The sequence below is a fragment of the Anguilla anguilla genome, chromosome 3 (genome assembly GCF_013347855.1).
Source record: "Anguilla anguilla isolate fAngAng1 chromosome 3, fAngAng1.pri, whole genome shotgun sequence".
Lineage (NCBI taxonomy): Eukaryota > Metazoa > Chordata > Actinopteri > Anguilliformes > Anguillidae > Anguilla > Anguilla anguilla.
In genome coordinates, this window is record NC_049203.1 from 36567836 (window position 1) to 36578154 (window position 10319).

The 10319-nt window shown below is 37.4% G+C and overlaps 2 protein-coding genes across 2 annotated transcripts; one reads left to right on the forward strand and one right to left on the reverse strand.

Moving 5' to 3' along the window:
- fkbp7 (FKBP prolyl isomerase 7) lies at nt 1–3460 on the forward strand. The gene is made up of 4 exons (XM_035409233.1): nt 1–544; nt 767–918; nt 2885–3012; nt 3168–3460. Exons 1-4 carry the CDS (start codon nt 339–341, stop codon nt 3327–3329), a joined length of 648 nt encoding a protein of 215 aa, XP_035265124.1. The 5' UTR covers nt 1–338; the 3' UTR covers nt 3330–3460.
- Nucleotide 3461: 1 nt separating this feature from the next.
- pjvk (pejvakin) lies at nt 3462–10215 on the reverse strand. The gene is made up of 6 exons (XM_035409230.1): nt 7982–10215; nt 6323–6518; nt 5957–6098; nt 5732–5849; nt 4653–4796; nt 3462–4473 (listed from the first exon to the last, which is right to left on the reverse strand). Exons 1-6 carry the CDS (start codon nt 8190–8192, stop codon nt 4172–4174), a joined length of 1113 nt encoding a protein of 370 aa, XP_035265121.1. The 5' UTR covers nt 8193–10215; the 3' UTR covers nt 3462–4171.
- Between the last annotated feature and the right edge of the window lie 104 nt (nt 10216–10319).

Below are 10319 nucleotides of genomic sequence, written 5' to 3' on the forward strand. Positions count from 1 at the left end.
TAGGCGAAGTATGTTTGGTAGTAGTTTTATTAGTTCGTGTAGTTAGCCAAATATTATCATGCGCCTTTCCATTTTAACGAAATTTTGATTTGAAGAAAATTTGCAGTGTGAAGAAAAGTAGCAGTCGCAGACGTCTGTGAAATGTACATTGGTTTGTTTTGGGAAAAAGTTTTTTTTTTGTTTCCTGTTTCGGTGCAATGCAAATTCCAAGATGACTGATTTGAGAATTTGGGTTGTGTTCTTTCCTGCATGTGGGCTGGACTGGGTGGAGTCATCCCTGAGTCTGTTCTTGCCACGCAGTCACTCGCGTGTCATACTCGAACGTTCGCTCTGAAACAATGGGGTTTGCTGTCCGTTTATTTTTATGTTTACATGTGTGCAGCTTCTTCGTAGATTTTACGGTCGCTAACGAAACAAAGGACGAAGTTAAAATTGAGGTTATATTTAAGCCCGAGAACTGCGCAAAGAAGAGTAAAAGGGGAGATTTAATGAATGCTCATTATGATGGATTCCTTGCAAAAAATGGCTCACAATTCTACTGCAGGTAAGCACTAATTAACACAGCTGGTTTGGGAATTTTAAATAATGCATGCAATATTTGCAGTGAGAAACGTAGGCTACTAACGTTTTAACTTTAAAGTAGTTTCTGCGCGTTTGTACAGTGTCCTCGCTCGCCAGCTGAATATAAGGCGTAGGATATCAAATGACATGTAATTCCAACTGCTGTTGTTATTGTTACATTGATCAGTCTGTTATATTCTTTCAGTCGTTCAGAAAAGGATGGACACCCGAAGTGGTTTGTTTTAGGTGTTGGTCAAGTGATGAAAGGTCTAGACATTGGAATGGATGGCATGTGTCCTGGTGAGAAAAGAAAATTAATAATCCCTCCCTCATTAGGATATGGACAACAAGGCAATGGTAGGTAATGGGAAACCAGCAAACGTTTGGAGAAATATTTTTGTTTGATGAAATGAGATGAACATTTATGTGTAAATATTAATGAAAAGTGACAAACTCCTGGCATTGTAAAGGCTGCTGCACTGCTAACCTCTAACCAGGTAGAATACCTGACATCCCAATAAAAAAATCTTTGGAAGGATGTTTATTAATAAATGCCCCAGTTTACTCAGAGACATAGCACAATGCATGCAATAACAAAGCAAGTTTCTTTCCCCCTGCAGTTTCGGAAGAAATGATTCCAGTGCTCAAACATCACGCTATACAGCTCATGGCATGTAAGCATGTTGGGAGATGGTTGATGTGGTGCAGTTATGAAGCTTTATTAAAATAATCTTCTGTGCTGAACAAGTCATGTGCTGTGATGTTATAACTGGGGCCTGGAGAAATAATGGAGCTTTGAACCATTGGCTATCAACCTGAATTACAGCAGTTATTATCCAGGTGTCACTGTAGGCACTGTAGGAGTTCTGCAAAGTGTTGCAATCACAGACATATGACAGATTATACAACTGGGGAATAGCAAGGTGTGCATCAGGTTAAAACTATAAAATTATGCTGTTATGAATAATAGTGGAGGAAGTGAATCATGGACATACACACAACATCAAGACTGAAGACAGAGTATAACAATGTTGTACTGGTAGTTTTACTTTGTATAAGGGCAGATTTAATATATATTGCACTTCTTGTAAGGGATTCCATGCCAAATCACATTCAAAGAAGTATTTACACTATGCCAGAGGTCAATGAAATATAGGTTCTTGACATGCATTTGTTGTCAAATGTTTATTTGTTCATAGATATGAGCTCATTGTGATTTGCACCAAGACAGCCATTTTGATTTCAGATGGTTCTTAATTTTGACCAGCTTTGGTACTAGTAATGGCACATCATAAAACTGTAAACTCCAACATTTAACTGGACAGTATAGAATTTCTCTGTCTATCAAGTGATTTAAGCAGAACGCCTAAATAATTTCTTTACCCATTGCAGATTGGACTGGTTGAAAATAGTGAGGGTTGTTATTTTTTTCTGTTAAGAGAATGACATCCCTGGAGTAGTCTAATTCAGTCAGTTCTGTTGTCACACCTGGTTTGTCCACTAGATGTCCTACTATTAATCTAAGCGACTTAATAGATTTTATTATTCACAGATGTCTTAAGATTTGTCTTAAATTCAACCACCTGTCTCAAAAAGATATGAATTATAATTAAATACAAGAAAGTCTTGACCTGGAGAATGTTCTAGTTTACAAACACAACACATGCAGTATTTGATTTGAGACCAAGAACAATCAGAAAATAAAATGCATCCATTAGACATTTTCAGAAAAAAAGCATCAGGAACACATCAGTTTGTACCTTCTGATACAGGGTCAACAAGGTCCTGGATGACTGGCGTCAGGCTTAGGTCAATTAACATGGAATACCACTACATGACCAGCAATAGTCCTTGCAATAGACCAGCAGCAAACACAGAAATGAACACTGATGTACGTGAGGAAAAATATTTATCAAAAAAAAAAAAAACTTGAAGTGTTAATTGGATGTGGTACTGAAATGATTCCAGACATGAACTGAAAGATTGTTTCACTCATGACTTTAAGGGTTTATCAACCGCTTGGTGTTGAACTGAAATACACGTGAAATAGCAACCTGGTTATTTCTCTGGGCTGTAGTTATAAACACACATACTTGTGAAACTGCACTGTTGGCTTTGTAGTATGTGTTCCTTTGTCCCTGCATGCAATTTCATTTCAAAGCTAACTTATTTAAAGGGAGAGTGTTGTATATAGTAAACTCACTTTTTGGAGCTGATGATTCCTATGGCAAGTCATGATTTTGCCATGACCATATTGACTGTAATTGTACTTATGTTGTTGTTAAAAACATGTAATGACATTGTTTTTCCCCTGATCATGCAGAAAAAGTTCCTCCTAATTCAACACTGATCTTTGAGATTGAGCTATACTCTGTATCTAGAGGACCACGCAGCATGGAGGCCTTCAGGGAAATGGATTTGGATAAGGACAGATCCCTTTCAAAAACTGAGGTATTCCATTGTCAATCATATGCTTGCTGTAATGTTGCATTTTCAAATGATTTCACTATACTGAAAATGTACCACAAATTTGTTTCAACTTCTAAGATTCTTACAGTGATACACATTAGTTTGCTCTGCTAATGTCCTCTTTTACCAACTCTTAGGTGAAGAAGTCTCTGATGATTGAGTATGAGAAAGGTGGTACTCGGCGTGATGACTCATTTTATGATGCCATTATTGCTGACATATTCCACAAGAGTGACCACAATGGGGATGGAATGATATCCGCAAAGGAGTACAATATTTATGACCACGATGAGCTCTAGCAGCCACCAGTAACACTGCTTCACCTGATGCTGTGTTTTTTAATATGAACAATTCACACATGGATGAATACTTTGATGTGAATATTTCGCATGACAGATAGTTTTGTCAAATAAATACCACTACAACAAACCATTCTCTGTACAGTTTATTTGCAGATTTTCATAGGAGTGCAGTAAGGCTTGCATATTTGATGAAATTTGTGTACCAATGGTGAGTTCAGCATCAGTAGAAATATACGTGTTCAGGGTTGTACTACTACTGTTGCTGGGGTTTAAAGTGTGGTTAAGATACCAAGACATTTTATCTGGTAAACACCCTCCCCAAATTTTAGTGGGTACTCTATTAAAAATGCATAGTTTAATGAAAAGTCAGATGCTGTTTCATACTATGTCAATTTGATGATCAAAAATGACCTAATAAATGAAAATATAGAAATTTCACTGTTAGATTATCACTCATGTACAGCACACAGTTCTGCAGTAAACATTACATACGTATGACAGTGTATCATTGGTGTCAAATTGATTGTACACAAAAAACAAACTGTTTTCTGTTGTCAAAGGAAGGAACTTAACCCAATGCTCTAGTCAGTATTTTAAATTGTGAATTATTTACTCACATTCCACTCCAATGAGTCTAACAGATGCTACTGGCATGACATTTTTTCATGGGGAGGGGGTGGAGCTGGGGCTAAAGCTAGGGATCATCTTTTGTGCCACTCTCTTGCTAATACATTAAACAACAAAAAAACCGCTATCTACTTTCCATCAGAGCAAGGGAACACAGTCAGAATTTGAGATGTAGCACCACAATGCAGTTAGTGCGAGAAACCTATGCTGATTCACCTCATGGTTTTGTGCCACAGATCAAAGCATGGTACAACATGCAATCTGACATACTTCTGTCCATTTGAGGAGCATTCAAGGCAGCCATACACCGTCTCACGTCTTTGATGACCCATGCCACACAGCGCACAGGGGCCTTTGGGAATGTTATGGTTAAGTAGATTTACACGGGTGTGAGATCCCTCTCTGAGGTAACTGGTAGAGATGTCAGTCATACTCGCTGCCTTCTCATAATAGTCTGCCACTAAATCATCCATGTACACGTCTGAATGCGTGAGTTCTTCAAATGTTCTGTCATCTTGGAAAGCAAAAAAGAAAAACAATAGAAATTGAAGTGTCAGACAAATGAGTAATACGTTTCAATGCGCTCTTAGCATTTTGAAATGAAAATGTAAGCACACATTAGACACATTTAAAGGTTTTTTGCAGTTTAGTTCAGAAAATGATAGATGTCACATAAATAAAAATACATCAAACCTGCTCGAAAGGGATTTCCGTAAACAATGCCTGACAGAAATCTCCGCAACCTCCCCATGGAAAACCGTCCAATGAAGCCACCAAGCTGCTCTCTGATCTGTTCTTTCTCAAAGCCACCCTGTGTCTCAGATGTGACACATATATCTATAAAGACAATTTGTGAAATGAAAAATGTAAGCATATTGTTACAGTCATCTCCCATCAGGTGTAACCAATCTTTTGACTTTAAAAATGCATTAATTATATAGTGTTGCTAGTATTGGTGTGAGGCATGTCAGCATCTGCTGTGTGAAATATCTTTCACATGGCCATATTTGAATGTTAATTTTCATGCTGCATCTGACTTGTGTCCACTGTACCCCATCCTAATATTGGTATGTTATCACAAGCAGCTGTAACAAGAAATATGAAAGCTAACATTAGTTTAAAGACAGAGCAGGTGGAAAACAACAGACACAATAAAAAAGTGAAGAGAATGTCCAACAGAATTTGAGCTTGAACACTAAAAAATATATATATAATTGTTCAGTTTTTACTCGATACAGCATGTAAAAAGCATTTAATGTCACTATACGTCTCTGTGGTTAGGGAGTTGGTTACAGGGATTATTAAAAGGAGACTACGTAACAGTATGTAAATGGCAGGTGTTAACTGGCAACATCAGGAAAAGCTTTAATATGGTTAAAGCACTAGAGTGAAATTCCGGTTGACAAATATTTAATTTTATATTTAATGAATAACCATCATAACATAAATGTGAAACATCTAGATTAATGGTTTAGTTGAATTGTGGTATAAGGTGATGGTTAAAGATACAGTAGTCAAGAAAATATACTGGAAATATCACAATAAATAATGTATATTAAAAACCATGCATTGCCAACAAGAAATATACTAAACAGAGAAGGTGTGTACTGTTTATGTATCAATTCATTTAGAAACATGCATGACTTGTGATGTTGATTACACGTATTTATGCCCCTTTGATGAACTGATTTTCTATGACTAACCATATCATTTATTTTCATAAAACAAACATATCTTTGCATGCTCAGTTTATAATGTTAACATTGCCTCACCAAGACGACCATCCAATCGGATAAAAAGTTCAAATATACTGAATGCTATAGTTGTGTGAGCTGGAATAACTATAGCCTTGTCACGACCTTTCGGGTTCCGCCCATCATCAATCTGAAACTGGGAGAGAGAAAAAAAAGAAAAATAAGCCTTGTGAGATGAGAATACAATTGCAACCCACGCTCTCATTAGTTTTATGATTTATCCTACAATAAATGTGTATTTACCCTCATGGTTCTCCCATGCATGCCTGCATGTACAGTGAGAGAACACTGGCGGGTCGTGCGAATGCTCTCCATGACAACACATAGAACAGCCCTCCCACTCTCCTTGGACTGGCGGATCAGACAGTGGTCTAGGTCCACCTTCCTGAAGACAGAAAGGCGTCCAATATGTTAAGCTCTTTGAATTTCAGGGACTACATTCAATTAAATAGAAGATGATCACAGGACAACCACATCAATATGCTTTTTGACTAGTGTATTAACTCACATTTGAATTGTCGCTATTAGTATGGCACAAGTAGGAAAAGTAGCTTATAACAACTGTATATAAAGGGCTCTCTACAGTAAATTTGTAAACAGTCTGCTAACCTTGAGGTAAGTTCTCTTAATAATGTGGGAACCTCCACTTCATGCTTTGTCACAATACCAAAGGAGGCTTTGACAGCAACAGAGTCTGATCCACTGATGTTGAAACCAACATCATTTACAAGGTGATTCCCCAATCGCCCATTCAGGGAGACATCTGACTTATCTTCATAGTTAAGCAGCTGGTAGGAGGAAACACCTAGTTGGAATAGAAATTAGAAGTTTTATGGTGCATAATTATTGTCAATCAAATGGCACTAAAATATTACTTTGTTCTCATATACATGTTGATACTCCTGTTTCAACTTATTCTATCATCTCCCTGGTACAGTGATGGACACCCTTACAGACTGACGAGTAGGACTGAAGCACCACAGAAGAAAAGGTCTTCTATATTGGCACCATGCTTCATCACAATTTGAACAGGTTAGAGGCTGACCAGCTGTCTGGCACATTTACATATTGGCATTTAGCAGATGCTGGTTTCCACAGAAGCTTACGTAATTGCATACATACAGGTTTAGGCAATGAAGAAAGCTTTAATTCATCGAGGCCACAGCAGATAGCAGCATTAATACATAACCTCACAACATAACGTTAAATACAACAGTGCAAAAGGGAGGTGGAAAATACAGTGTTATTAAGAAGCAAAATGGTCAGAGCAGTGGTTCTCAAACTTTGTCCTGTGGGACCCCTGTATGTACTGGTTTCTGTTCCAACCACACTTGCAATCCCAGAATTTTAACAAGTTGTTGATTTTCTTAATTATGCTGTTCATGTTTTGAGAGACTATTTTACCCTCTCAAGCCAGGTTTTGTCAGAAATAGCTGTGCTATGAACACTAAAAGCCATATTCACATTATGCTATATTGCAAATAACAAAGACAGATTTAAAAAATGAATTAATCAAATTAAAGACTGAGATGTACCCATACATATGGACACAGAGACTAAAACTAACCATTTGGCAGATAATGAAGAATTCAAAGACAAATTATTATCATAATCCAAACCCATAATGTGTTAACAAGTTTAAGGAGAAAATTGAAAGAACTAGGGTTGACAGAGGCCTGGTTTTAGACCGGAATGTCTTATTGTATATGGTTTGTGGTCCAGTCTGAGTAATTAACAGAAAAAAAATTGACCGTTGTAATGAATTATTCCCCAGCCTGTAATCCATTCTGATAGCTACCTTGGTTCGGGAAAGGTTCTGATAGTGATATTAACTGGTCCGCCAACGGTTCCCAACAGGGAGGCCATTTTGTTTTATCCAGCAAGTAATTTTTTGGATAACATTTGAAAAAGCACCTATTAACATAGTATTTACAGTTTTAGACATTGATTCTTGAAAAACTCTGAATGTTACATTCAAAACATTTACTGTATCACCTATAAGCTGCAGATGTGCCTCCTTAAATTCAAAACTGAACTCATGAGGTACAGAACCTTTGCTGCTTGTTCCATATGAATAATGATACAATAACAATAATGAGTAATAATGCCCAGACAGAAGTTTGGCACCCCAATAATAATAATAAGAAAAAAAAGGTTCTAGAATATATGGTACTTGAACTGCTACTAATGAAATCCAATACAAAAACAATTCTTAACCCCAAAAAGAAGCTACTGTTAGCAGTTTTCTCTTACAGTTTCCAAACATACCTGCTGTTATTTCCTTTTCTCCCACGAGTATGTCTTTTAAAGAGAAGGGGGTGGAGGCATATTTGGTTTTCTTCCAGAAGTGTGCCTTCTTTTTCTTGGTGACAAGGCTTAGGGGTTGATATCGATCAGCTTCGCTCAAACTAGGGACAGGAATAAGCCTCCCAGTGTCTCCGACCTGCTTCACAAAGTTCTTAGTAGCTGCAGCAAACATCCTGCTGAAGATGGTAGATGAATTCAATTCTACAACTGCATTGTGGGATATTTTGTTCGATTTGTCTTTCTTGCTTCACAGATGATAATCCATGCACCTGAGAAGCGCAATATTAGCTAACCGAATTGTGAATTGTCACTCCACTCTACTGTTTTTCAAAACCAACTGAATTATTGATTAACACTGTAAGTGGATACAGGGCAGGTAGAGCAGTGGTAATGTGACAATTTCCCAGTGCCTTGTTTATTCTCTTTCTTTGACCAATGAATACTGCTGTTGTTTGTCAGATATGTCATGTGTCATACTTTTTTTTACATCAGGGAGACAAACCCAACTTTTTTTGCTCCATGGGAAAATCTAGATAAGTGGTACTCAAGCCACATTAATATTTAAAAAAAAAAAAAACATTTAAAAATAAAATAAAATTTCACAAGAGCCACAAGGCGACATGACGGTGCAGTATGTAGCACTGTCGCCTCACAGCAAGAAGGTCCAGGGTTTCCCCGTGTCTGCATGGGTTTCCTCCGAGTACTCCGGTTTCCTCCCACAGCCCAAAGACATGCAGGTAGGCTAATTGGAGATTCTACATAGCCCATAAATGAGTGTGCGACTGGTGAGTGAATAGCATGTGCCCTGTGATAGATTGGCGACCTGTCCAGGGTGTATTCCAATGCACGCTGGGATAGGCTCCAGCACACCCTGACAAGAAATAAGCGGATATAGATAATGGTTGGATAGACAAGAGCCACATTTCTTCAAACCATTATAAATTTTACAACTATTAATATTGCCACTATTGATATGTTATTAAGGAATGAATATCATGATATATAGTGCCGTAACTGTCATTCATTACCTTTTGGTTACAACGGCAGTTTTTCAACAGCATATGAACATCAGTGCACTATAATTACTAAATACTTTCCCCTGGCAATTCAACTGCATCCAAGTGCTGACCACAAAGCCCAAAAACAGCAACAGCCCATTGCTAATCATCACAGTAGGTAACAGATAAGTTTGATAAATGCATAACAGTCAGACCATATTTGCTCATAACAATCCATTTAAGAAACAGACAGCCCATGTCTGATCGTAACAATCCATAACAATAGGCAACAGGCAATTGGTGATCATTACAACCGCAGTTTTATATCTAGACTAGATTTAAATAGACTTTCAGTTTATTGTACCACAGTACGTTAACACTTTAGTCAGGATGAGGTTGTCAACACACACATTCTTCCAGGTATCCCTGCTTGGATCCAATTGCACCACAGCCTCTTTAATTTTACTCTCAATTTATTGTACCTGTAAATGGTTCCATCTTGTGTTTTGTCTTATGCAGTCTTATTTGTGTTGACTTATGTATTTATGTGCTGTGCCTAACATTCTTTAAAATGTCAAAAAGGATGGCTTTGTCAGAACAGCAGCACTGACCTCACTCAGTGTGATTTCTGACACCCCTTCTGCTGCACAAATGATTTGGAATCAAACTCAGTGTTGGAACGGCAATCCAAAGGGCCCTTGGCAGGGTGGCATGCCCCATATCTGTACAGCACTGAGAGCTTGGCAGATTTCAGGCTTCCCTTCTGAAATAACTTCAATGACTACAGACTCTCTGCCCTTAAAAACATTAATTTATGTACCTTCTGATCCCATTAAAGAGAAAGAATCCATAAACAACTTTACACATCCACATAATAAATCCCCAAAGTTTTTCCTTCTTCTTCCTGCTGATTACATCATTACAAATGCTCCAAGCCCACAAAGAATACACCTCCCCATTAGACATTTAGGTACAACAGCCAATAAAAACATGAAATAACTTTGCTGCCCCATGGTCCACTAGTAACTCACTTTTTTTTTCAAACAGACTGCAGAACATGCGGATACAAATTATATTTCTAATTATAATCTATATTATTATTATAACAAGCTTAGTCATTAAGATCATTATTCAAAAGAAACAAAGTAGAAGTTATCCTAATTTTAAATTAAATTTATATTTAAAAAAATCATAACTGCATTCATATTTGATTCACTGTATGCCCCCGTTCAGCCCTCACCTCAAAGTAGAACATGTACCTTTTTAGTGAAAAAAACAAAAACAGCATGAACAGCATTTCA

Bases quoted from the DNA above. Each gene is read 5' to 3' on its own strand.
- fkbp7 (XM_035409233.1), top strand. From the start codon at position 339: ATGGGGTTTGCTGTCCGTTTATTTTTATGTTTACATGTGTGCAGCTTC. The intron at 545-766 runs GTAAGCACTAAT...ATATTCTTTCAG, and splicing joins GGCTCACAATTCTACTGCAG to TCGTTCAGAAAAGGATGGAC. The intron at 3,013-3,167 runs GTATTCCATTGT...ACCAACTCTTAG, and splicing joins GATCCCTTTCAAAAACTGAG to GTGAAGAAGTCTCTGATGAT.
- pjvk (XM_035409230.1), bottom strand. From the start codon at position 8,192: ATGTTTGCTGCAGCTACTAAGAACTTTGTGAAGCAGGTCGGAGACACT. The intron at 6,519-7,981 runs GTATGTTTGGAA...TATTCCAACTAG, and splicing joins AGAAAAGGAAATAACAGCAG to GTGTTTCCTCCTACCAGCTG. The intron at 5,850-5,956 runs GTAAATACACAT...TCTCTCTCCCAG, and splicing joins TGCATGGGAGAACCATGAGG to TTTCAGATTGATGATGGGCG.